Source organism: Electrona antarctica, assembly GCF_951216825.1.
Source record: "Electrona antarctica genome assembly, chromosome: 13".
Taxonomy (NCBI): Eukaryota; Metazoa; Chordata; class Actinopteri; order Myctophiformes; family Myctophidae; genus Electrona; species Electrona antarctica.
Genome location: NC_136794.1, coordinates 11724442 through 11736444, shown reverse-complemented (window position 1 = coordinate 11736444; position 12003 = coordinate 11724442). Strand labels below are relative to the sequence as shown.

General features: G+C 41.3%; 1 protein-coding gene across 1 annotated transcript in view; it reads left to right on the top strand.

The window, feature by feature from the left end:
- The window catches only part of LOC306935672 (amine oxidase [flavin-containing]-like), a 46081-nt gene extending 36410 nt beyond the window's left edge, over positions 1-9671 (top strand). Inside the window, exons 7-15 of the mRNA XM_079518828.1 lie at positions 2958-3107; positions 3446-3605; positions 4566-4662; positions 4797-4850; positions 4956-5013; positions 5467-5564; positions 5915-6026; positions 7875-7937; positions 8539-9671. Coding sequence (XP_079374954.1) covers positions 2958-3107; positions 3446-3605; positions 4566-4662; positions 4797-4850; positions 4956-5013; positions 5467-5564; positions 5915-6026; positions 7875-7937; positions 8539-8694 — 948 coding nt within the window. The 3' untranslated portion in view covers positions 8695-9671. The remainder of the gene's footprint in view (positions 1-2957; positions 3108-3445; positions 3606-4565; positions 4663-4796; positions 4851-4955; positions 5014-5466; positions 5565-5914; positions 6027-7874; positions 7938-8538) is intronic.
- The last annotated feature ends 2332 nt before the right edge of the window (positions 9672-12003 follow it).

Sequence of the window (12003 nt, the reverse complement as noted above, 5' to 3'; positions counted from 1 at the left end):
ATGTCTTGCAGAAAACAACAAGTTGAGAAAACAGACTTGAAAGGTTCACTTCTGTGGTCTCTAACATTACACCTAGCACCTAGTTTAAGCATTTATTTCATATTTACATGTCGATTTCAGCTCTGACACTTATTCCAGAAATGCTCTAGTATGTGAAGAGTGCCTGTGATATTAACTCATTAAGAAAAAAAAAGAAAAAAAAAAAGTTTTTCTCCTCTGGTGAAAAGCTGGAATTTGCGCGATGGCAGGCTCTCAGTCAAATCTGGTCACAAATGTGTGGCAGTGAGTGATAGTTAATTTTGAGTTATGGTAGATCTGCTATTTTGGTATTTTTGTGGACTTGTGTCAATGTTTCCTTTTGGCCCAGACTGTGTTCTCCTTATCCTATTTATGTCATGTCACCATCCACGTGCCTAATCATCTCAGACCTATATTATCCTTTATATTATTATATTATGGATTGCCTGACGCCAAGTTAAAATTCACTGTCTGTCCCCAGTCAAAAGTTAGCTCCTATACTGAGAGGTCTATTTGGACATAACACTGCATGTATTTGACCTTGGTGGCTAGTGAGAAAGTAGATAGGAGCATTTCTCTCTGTAAAGAGTTCACAGCTAGCCGGGAAGAAATGTTATCTTCAGGTTGCCATAGCAACGCCAGCCTCAGTGCTTTCCCGGTCTATGGCTCTCAATGACGGAACTAAGGAAGCTGTCCCGATATCAGTCTCATCAGCCATGTGCTGGTCCAATGAGCGCTCGACACCCAGTGCCAGCGTGGCATAGCGGAAACTAACTGTGTATTCAGCCAATGAAGGTGTATCAACAATTGACGTATTCTACAGTATTAATGCCTTTGAAATGAATTGTTCGTGAGAGAGAACCCTGTGCAGTTTGTCGCACCGGGTGAGAGTTTTTTGTAATTTGGCTGTGTGTGGATCTGTTCTGTCTCTCTGATCTGAAAATGAATAGACACTAAACCATAATCTGCTGACTGGACAATCCTTCTTCCTGGTGGTGTCATCTTTTTAATTGGGCACTTAAAGGTATTTTTCTAAAAGAGTATTTCCTGCTCAGATCAACTTTTGGAAGTTGTTCTTTCTGCTTAAAGTAATCCTGTTAAAGCTAATTGTTAACCTGTTGTGGTGCTGAGTATTCATCAGTACTTTTAAATACTTTCTTAGAAGTATTTTTATAGTTATAGCCCTGTGTAGCTCAGTAATTCAGTATTATACAGTCCTTTATATCTTGAATCATTAATGGTCCCTTCTGCATTTTATATGCAACTAATTGGTTTTATCTTAATTATAAATCCATCAGTGAGTGACATGATGCAGACACAGGCCTGTACTTCTGTGTCTGAATGGGAAAGTCTTATTTCTTTAGTTTTCCTTTTTAATTGTCATAATAATAATAATAATAATAATAATAATATATTATTATTATTATTATTATTATTTTATTTTGTATTATTTTTGTACTTGCTTTAGGCCTGTCTGTGCATGGGCAGGGCATCAGTATTATATTCATATAATTAGACTGGATATTGTGATTTTACATATTGTAATTGGCATAAGTTTGATATTGGCATAAGTGTTCTTTTCCTGTTTTTTGAGTGGTGCAACCACTATAGACAGCTATGTGTGACTTGTGTGTGTCCCTGTGTCCCTGTATCCGAGCACGGAAATAGCATAATTATTGTCACCACCATCAAGTGTCACTGTTGTGCAGCCTAACACACAGACAGAGGCCAGGGAGGAGAGCTTGTACAGTACAGTACAGTACAGTACAGTACAGTACAGTACAGTACAGTACTCGACAATCTTGTGACTCGACCCGACTTGACTTGACATAACCTTGTGACTCGACCCGACTTGACTCGACAACCTTGTGACTCGACCCGACTTGACTCGACAACCTTGTGACTCGACCCGACTTGACTTGACATAACCTTGTGACTCGACCCGACTTGACTCGACAACCTTGTGACTCGACCCGACTTGACTTGACATAACCTTGTGACTCGACCCGACTTGACTCGACAACCTTGTGACTCGACCCGACTTGACATAACTTTGTGACTCGACTTGACTTGACTTGCCCACAACAGAAAAACTTGAGACTTGCTTGAGACTTGGACCAAATGACTTGCTACTCGGATCGGAGGGACTCGTGCAATTGTCTGCAGATTACTATGAAAAACCTGTCAGTGACTCCGTCACGCCACCATATATGGCCGTCAGTCCGTCATGCCTCGTGACACGCTCCATATATGGCCGTCTCCATATATGAAGATCACGACACTGACCTCATCAAACCCTGGATAGCCAAACGTGGAGAAGACTGGATCATCACCTTGATCTGCATAATATGGAGCCGACCAGCAACTCTACATCTGACCTCAAACTCTTAGATCTCCATATATAGAGGTCCCTTTTGACTGATACCTGTCCATTCAAACTCTAGACAGGCCCGCCCCAAAGTTATTAGTGCAGCCATGCGCCCGGCAGCTGGCGAAAACAGAAAACAAGTTCTCAACAGGCCGGAAAATTAAGGCCCGGCCCTACCTGAGCCCTCATCAAACACTGTACACTCAAGACACTGCCCCCGCTGCCACCCTTAGATCTCCATATATGGAGCTGACCTGTTCTGACATTCCATATGTTTTTCCATTCCGATGCTCTGATGAAGGCTACATAGCCGAACCGCGTAAGTGTTCCTTTTTGGTGTGTGTGCCAATAAAGAAATGGAAATGTGAGTACTTTGTCCGCCATTTATTTCATTTTGGGAGGTGCTACCTTTAAAAAAAAATTAATTCCTATTTTTTGATTCCATATGTTGATCTGACCTCATCAAACCCTGTACACTCAAGACTCGTTTTGGTGTATAACTAGACCAATCAGCATGAAGCTTTCATGCACACTCTGCCAACTGACACCATTTCTTTCTGTGTCCCTGCAGGAAAGGAAATTTGTTGGCGGCTCCAGCCAGATCAGTGAGTACATGGCCAAAGAGCTGGGTGACCGAGTCAAACTGGAGTCCCCAGTGTACCGAATTGACCAGACTGGAGACATGGTGGTGGTGGAGACATGTGACAAACAGACTTACATGGTGAGTGACCGTCCACGGTACAAACGATAGCCTGCTGGATTCACTTTGCTCTGCCTTCTACTGCCAAACACCCCATTCCCTTCTGAATAATATATGGGTTCAGAGGCCTTGTATTATCCGGGGTATTATGACCTCACTGTGACTCTTCCCCAAACCCATCCCATCCATCTAAAACAGATGCTGATACCAGCATTGCTCTGTGCTGCCATCTAGGGGGTACCTAAAAGTCTGTTCCATGTAACTAATATTTGACTCACTCTCCATCTGTGTGTGTGCGTGCATGTGTGTTTGCGTGCCTGCTCGCGGCGCGCGCCCGTGCATGTGCGTGTCTTTCTCAGGCAAAGTATGTGATTGTGGCCACGCCTCCCAGTCTGAACCTGAAGATACACTTTAAGCCAGAGTTGCCCCCGCTCAGGAACCAGTTGATCCACCGTGTCCCCATGGGTTCTGTCATCAAATGCATGGTGTACTACAAAGAGAACTTCTGGAGGAAGAAAGGTAAGGGTGGCAGGAAGAGATGGAGAAAAGCCAGTTGACGGTATGGATTACATGCACCTGTCCTCAGACTGATTAAAGGAGAATTCCATGCTAGAAGGCTTTCTTACCTTTCTTACCTTTCTTTGTAGTCGTTACGTCCCCACCAAAGAGGTCCAGGTGTTTTTTTGTGCAAAAACTCCTTATTGGCTATTTCCCCTACCATAAGCCCTCAATGAATTGCATCGAATTGAATGGGAATTGAATGGGGCTATGGGGTGTTGTGCTAATTTGCTTATTTCCATCTAAATAAGTAGTAAAGTGTGCCGCTTGGGATACTATTTACATTATGAAGAGAGGATATATACAAAACAATAATAATTTTGAGTGATTGAAATAAGCGAATTAGCACAACACCCCATAGCCCCATTCAATTCCCATTCAATGCAATTCATTTAGGGCTTATGGTAGGGGAAATAGCCAATAAGGAGCTTTTGCACAAAATAACACCTGGACCTCTTTGGTGGGGACGTAACAACTACAAAGAAAGGTAAGAAAGCCTTTTAGTATGGAATTCTCCTTTAAGATTAATCAGACGCTAATCTGTCTGATCTAATGAATCAGATATCTTAATATTGAATTAAGCAACTTAAAAACTGTAGAGGTTAACTGAGTAGTTCTAGTGAGTAGACTAGTGACCCTAGTATTTTTAAGTAAATTGCCCCTTCAAGTTATATTTCAAACAGTCTCATGAAAAAATAGCCGACAATGCACCGTGATGCGAGTGCAACACACGTGAGAGTGTAGATCGGCTCTTTTTACAATTTAATTTATTTACTTCTAACCTTTCTCCTTTCTGACATTGGGATAGTTTATAAATACATTATTTGAAAAAATAATCTCAATTATTATGTTTTTTTCAATCAATATAATTACTGATTATTATAATTTGATTAACTGTTGCACCCCTATTTGTTTCACAAGGTTACTGTGGCAGCATGTTGATTGAGGAGGAGGGTGCTCCCATTGGCCTGACACAGGACGACACAAAACCTGACGGGAGTTGTCCGTGTATTATGGGGTAAATATTGGAAGGGAATCTCCCTCCCTTCTCCTCTGCAGCTGCAAATGACAAAAGTTACACCGTTATTTTACATTTAACCATGTCAGGTGGTTTAAGAGATTTGGCAGTAATTTGGGTTTCTCTCATTTCAGTTTCATCCTTGCTCGCAAATGCAGAAAGCTGTGTGGACTGACCAAAGAGGAGAGGTAGCTGTTGTGTACTTGTGACGTGACGTGCAGTGTGTCAAGATTGATATAAGCCTGTATGCTACGGGATATGTTTCAGCCTAACCGTTGTCTGTTGTGGTTTAGGTTGAACAGGATCTGTGAGATCTACGCCAAAGTGCTGGAAACTGAGGAGGCGCTGCATGTGAGTTAACCACATAAAGCCTATATACTTTGTCAGCTAGCAAAAATAGACTATCTACAATCTACAAGCTTCTGTAGAGCATCTGTGTCATGGGGTCATGGGTGGAAAGCAAAACTGTTACTTTTCGGGATTTAAATAAAAAAAATAGCAAAAGTAGCAGATCTACAAGTTCTAAACGCCTCGCTTCGTGACGTGTTACTACTTGATCATACAGCGTCACACAAAAGCATCAATGCTTTTTTGTGACGTATGATCAAGTAGTAAGGCATTCATTTATGAAAAAACACAACAATTTAAAATATGAGATATGAGGTTTCTGCCCGACAGAAATGATATATAAGCAACATAGGTTTTTCAGAAAACTGATTTACAGTAGGGATTTGTAGAATCTCTTATTGGGCTAAGCTATTGACTATTAACTCCCATCACACCCTCTGCCTGTCTCTGCCACAGCCGGTGCACTATGAAGAGAAGAACTGGTGTGAGGAGGAGTATTCTGGGGGATGCTACACTGCCTATTTCCCCCCAGGTATTCTCACTCAGTATGGAAAGTAAGTCAAACTCTCAATCTCTCTCATGCACGCACGCACGCACGCACGCACGCACGCACGCACGCACGCACGTACGCATGCACACGTGTGTGTGTGTGTGTGTGTGTGCGTTGATTTGCTGGGTCTCATATTGAAACCAGCAAACCTGTGTGTGTGTGTGTGATTTGACAGTAATAATGGATGACAGTATTAGACAGTATTAATGGATGTTTTTGTCTTGGGTTTTCAAATTGTTCTGCGATGGACTAAAAAGCCTCCCGGTATTGACTGGCGTTAAACCATGGTTGTCCACCCCTGCTATAACTCATCGCTGTCTCTCTGTGTCTGTGTCTGTCTTTCCGCATCTCCAGGGTCCTGAGGGAACCTGTTGACAAGTTGTACTTTGCAGGCACAGAGACTGCCACAGAGTGGAGTGGCTACATGGAGGGGGCTGTTCAGGCTGGGGAGCGGGCAGCCAGAGAGGTCAGTGGCCTTATCACAAAACGCAAATATGTCAAAGTTGGTTCAAGTCATTGTTTTATGTTGTTTTGTATCATGGCCTAGAAGGTGGATTGCTCTTCAAAAATGTAAAAACATGAACTAAAGCTAATGCAACAATGGAAACGCGCAAGAGAGGATAACCTACTACAACATGCTACTACAAATATAAAAAGGAAACATACTGCAAAATTGTTCAACTAGAAAAGTGTGCTCGTCTGGCAGGCCTGGTTGGTTCAGCCAATTGGATGTTGCATTCATGTTGTATGGCACTGTATGATGCGAAGCCTGCGGAGCTAGTTCAGGCAGGCAACTCGTGAGCGCGCCTACCTGATCAGGTGACTAGTCTCATGCACTCTTCACCTGATCAGAGCGGCTATTTAAACCTATCTGCCTACCTGCTCATTCATGGCTTCTCTCCTGCTGTGCGGTCGTGCGCCGCTGCTGCTGCTGCTGTCTCCCTGCCTCGTTCGCTGCTAACCTGCTGCTCATGAGGTTTTTGCAAATCCCACTGCCTCCCCAGCATCCACCTGTATACAGGCTCTGTTTCTAGAGAGCCTAGAAACAGAGCCATGCATGGGGGTCTTATTCATTCCCTGTAATTCTACTTGGCTTATAATTTCACTAAAATGTTAATGTTACAGGGATAACATTAAAGGAGCATTCAGTGATTTGGGTGATTTGGAAAACCACCCAGTCCGCCCCGGTAACAAAATGTGCACATGCACACGCTCTACAGTGGGGGGAAGTGCAACAGCATGTGCACCAAGGCCCGCCCCCACACATGATTGGAGGAAGGACCCTCTCATCCTGATTGGATGAAGGCTTTGCCACCCGCCACCAAAACTGAAACTAGGGTTTTTTGACCCCAGGGGCTCACTGGGGACAGGGAGGAACTCCTTATATGGTCAGCACACTCTATAGTAGGGAGGATTATCCAAATAAAAAGAAAAAATAAGTGATATTTGAATGAAGCGAAATCACTGAATATACCTTTAACCCAAATGTTATCCCTGTAACATTGCCCAAATGTGCTGACCTCATCACATTTGTGATGACGGCTATGGTCGTTATTAGCCCAAGGAGTGATTGTATGTAAAACTAATGCTTGGAATGGATTCAGCATCATGAAAACACCCTAGTTTGACATGTCACATGCTACTTAAAGCAAAAGGAAATTTAGAAAATATTTGCCTTTATATAGGATGTCTATGGTGGCCATACTGTACAGGCCATTTTCAACACTTTCCCCTCAGACAATTCCAGGCAACCTTTTTTCTGTTATTCAGGATATATTGAAGATACAAAATCAACTGAGTTTGTTTTTTTTGCAATTAGATTGAGGTTGATCCTGTATTTTCCATAGAGTTCCTGTACTACAATTTGAGTATTCGAAAGATGCAGTTTCAGTCATAATAAGTTGGGTCCAGTCTGTGATCTCTGGCATAGCAGAGCTCTTCCAGTTTCTCAATCAACCTGGCTGCAGTGATAAGACTGCAGTCACTAATGCATGTTGTGCCCTGGTGACCCCCTGTGGCAGCACCGTGCTATCTCCCAAGAGACATAACCTCGGGCATTCCGGTAATATTAGCCCCAGCCATTCTCCAAGTTTAGAAAATATCTTTTTCACATCATTTTCTCTTGCAGCACATTTCTTTTGTCTCTTTGCTTTTATATATTGTTACAATGCTTCTGAATTTGCAGTGTTTCTCTTAATGTATATGCTTCTTCTTTTTGAAGCACAGTCGACCTTGTGGGCCAGTTTTTCATAAGGTGTATTATTGCCATAACGTCAAATACAATCCCTAGTTCTATGCATGTGGTGTCTTGCAGGTGTTGTGTGCAATGGGCAAGATCAGCCAGAGCCAAATCTGGCAGCCAGAGTCGGAGTCTGTGGTAAGGATTACTGAATAAAAAGATCAGGGCTGGAAGTACTCAGATTATGTTGGAAGGAAAAGGCCTGTATTCAAAATATGACTTGAGTAGAAGTACAAATGTATTGACATATGTTTTAACAATTATTTTATACTATGGCTATTCAAAAATAGCAGATATTCGTGCCACACAATTTGTTTTTGTTGTGAAAGCTTGTGCAAATCTTTGAATAATAAACCAATAACGTTTGAGAGCCGCATACGTTTTTCAGAAAAACAGATATACAGTAGAAGACATTTTTAGAATGGGGGCCTTAATGGTCATTGCTTGATCTACTGTATGTTTTGTAATAATACTCTTCAAAGTAAATTATAACAAAAGGTTTTCAAATAATTGTAGTGGAGTAAAACCTACATGGTTTGCCTCTGAGGTGTAGTGAGTATAGGTAGTACTAGAAACTGAAAGTATAATATTGGACTCAAGTACAGAACTTGAGTACAGTAAATGTACTTTGTTACTTTGGCCACTGAAGCTCGTTTGACTCCCCCACGCAAGGAACAAAACGGACTATGTAGAGGCCTTAACCCTAGCCCTAATGAACACGACCTCCTCTCTCTTTCAGGAAGTCCCAGCTCTCCCCTTTGTCACCAATTTTTGGGAGCGAAACATACCTTCAGTCGGAGGTTTCCTCAATTTCATGGGAGTCTCCACATTGCTGTCTGTTGCCGCGGCGGCGAGCCTGGTGGCCTATCGGAAGGGGCTCCTTCCCCGGAGTTAAACAGTGAACACCCACTCACATATACCGTCATCTTTCTCCTCCTCCTCGCATCTCAAAGGGGCAACTCTCGATGGACGCCGTACGCTTGTACTTCCTGTTCACTACTGTGACCCGCGCTACAAAGTAGTGAACTATATGTCAGGTACAGGATGTCATTTGAGAAACACCCTGCTACGGTCTGGCATGTAAAGGGATGAAGACTGTTAAGTTCGCTCACTACACTATATAATCACTCTATATACTGTCTAATCACAATGGTGAGAAATAAAAGAGAGTAATAGGCTGATAAAAGGGAGAAAGAGAGATGCTCGTTGGACAGAGGAGTGGAGACCTGTCGCCATGATAATTACAGTGTAACCAAAATAAGTCTGAGATTCAGATTGTCAAAACAATGAAGGAAAAACAAATCAGTTAGGCCTATTGATAATAAAATAAAGTATTGATACGACCATTAACATTAGGCTACATACAGTACATTGTCAATGTTTATATTATGTTTTCACATTCATTATGTGCATATATATGATTATGTGTTTGTACACTGTGCGTGGGTGAGTGTGTGTGTGTGTGTGTGTGTGTGACGTGCGTGCGTGTGCGCGGCACCGCATGCGTGCGTTAAATTGTGTGCTACAGTACGTGTGGCTTGTTAAATTGTGTGCTAAAATGTCTGCGCATACATGCTGTACAGTAATGTCTAATTACCTCTGGAGATTTTAGGTGCTTATTTAATCTGGCCAAACAGCTGTAGTAGTCTGGCAGCCGGGGGTGTGGAGTGGGAAATTTGGTATATAGTTTTTTTTTTTTATTGGCCTAAAATATTGTCTATAATACATACATTCGTGAAATAATAAAAACTATTAGTTATTTATATACTAAACTAAAGGGGCGGCAGTGGCTCAGGGGTAGAGTTGACCGGATGGGAAACGCAACGTTCCCAGTTCGAACCCGGGCTCCCCCCACAGCCAAATCCAGCCTGAATCAGATCTGTGCCACATCCAGATTGGAATCTGATTTGTTTAAATGAGTCATGTAACCATTTAAACCAGATTTCCATCTTGATGTGGCACAGATCTGATTCAGGCTAGATTTGTCTGCCAGTGCAAATGGGGCCTACTAGTGTCAAAGTGTCCTTGAGCAAGACTCTGAACCCCTAATTGCTCCCGATGTGCAGGTTGGTGCCTTGCATGGTTCCCTCCGGCATCTGTGTGAATGGGTGAATGTAATGCACAATCTCTGTAAAGCGCCTTGGATAAAGGCGCTATATAAATGCACCATTAACCATTTTACGTCTATATAACAAATTTCCCACTTTAAACAAAAAAAGCTTGTTGGCTTCCGGACTATAGCCAGCATTGAATTGTACTAATGTCAGAATAGTATAATACTGTGCCACTGTCTATTACTAAATCAGAGGTTTGAATGAAACCTGCATTCCGGGGTTTTACATCTCCACTAAGCTGCTGTGTGTGGTAAACAGTTGCTTGTTTGTAAAGGTAATGGAAGTGTTTGAATGTATTTTCTTAAGATTAGCTGACACTACCTTATTTGTTTGGTTTTATTTTGAATTCTTATATTTGAATATATTTGAAATATGCATTTATTTTTTCATCACAATCATTTTACTCTACGTACAAACAGGGTATAATACTCAAAGCCATTAATCGCATCTGCATTCATTTGTGTATTCCCCACCCATACTTTCCAAACCCCCAGGACAATATTTACTTTCCTCTGTTTTACATTGCATCAATTAAATATGTTTTCATTAATTACTTGTACAAAATCCTAAAAGCTTATATCAAGAAAAGTGTAAATGTTCTAGTGTGTGTGTGTGCGTGCGTGTGTCCATATTTGGGCATATTTGTTTGTACACCCACCAAAATTACTGTTCCCAAACGTATCTTGTACTTGAGTGCTGATGGGTCACAGGTGTGGTAATGTCACACTGCATATAAAAAATGTCTTGTCTACACAAGGTCTGAAGAAGAGCCTAAAATATACGTTTGTGGATCTTTTTATTCCTGTACTGTCAGTTTTTTTTTGGATCCGGTACCGTTTTTCAGCCAACTTTTCAACATATTCGTACACCTGCAAGTTTGAACATCATATACAGTAGTAAAAGCAGAAAACACGGCATGAAGATTTCCAGTGTTGCCGGGGTTATTGCACTGACAGCATATCATGAAGTCCATATACACTGTATAGGCATATCTGTCCGCCTGCCACAGATAGACAAACGTGTGTCAATGTCAAGCATTCATTTTGGTACAAGAAAATCAACCTGAAACAACTATATACAATTAAAATGAACAAGTGTCTAAATCCTCTATTGGTTGTAGTCTAGGACCTAGCTAAGATTTGTATGCACTTCATTTAGGAGAGAATATCTCAACTGTTCTTGACTAATATGACCCCTGCGAACAACGTGAGAACTGTGAACAATTCTCTATCCGGGTCGAAATACCCGAAAATGACCACACCCTTTTTAAAATGACCACAACCTTTGTTTGCTACGTCAAACATAGCTATATTTTCTAAACCGTTTGTGTGACAGATTTCCTGAGGTGCTCAAAATGTTCAGAATACTCATGACTAGAGGTACATATAAATATGTAAAATTTCTAATTTGACATTTTATGAGAAATCGGCCAAAATAGCTAAAAACTGGCCATTTATTACATAAAACTATACCTACATACAGAAACTGCCATATAGTTGTGAACTTAAAGCTTACAGACTTAGAATACATGTATTAATTCATGCCATACACTGTACATGAACTGATCATTTTGATTTTGAAACATTTATAAGGATTGTTTCTAATAAAGAAACGAGCATTTCATTAATATACATTTTATCAATTATCAATTGAATGTTTCTTGAAATGTGTTTGAACTGAAAGGTGCTGTGTGTGTGTGTGTGTGTGTGTGTGTGTGTGTGTGTGTGTGTGTGTGTGTGTGTGTGTGTGTGTGTGTGTGTGTGTGTGTGACCCCAATGAGCTGACTGCTCAGTGTGAATGACCCCAATGATCTCCAGGGGTCAATAGGTTGTGCTACAAACCATTCCGTGCTCCAAACAAAAAGACAAACAGACATACATTGATTGAACATTGTATTCACAGTTTAGAATGGGTATAGTTAAAACAAAAGTACAGGTCAATACAAAAGCTGCTACGAGCATAAAACCAGAAAAAGCAATTAAGACTTGTTTGTTCAGGGTCCTCCATTTTCAATACACACAAAGTGGAAGATAAATTGCACAACAGACATATAATCACTCTATATACTGTCTAATCACAATGGTGAGAAA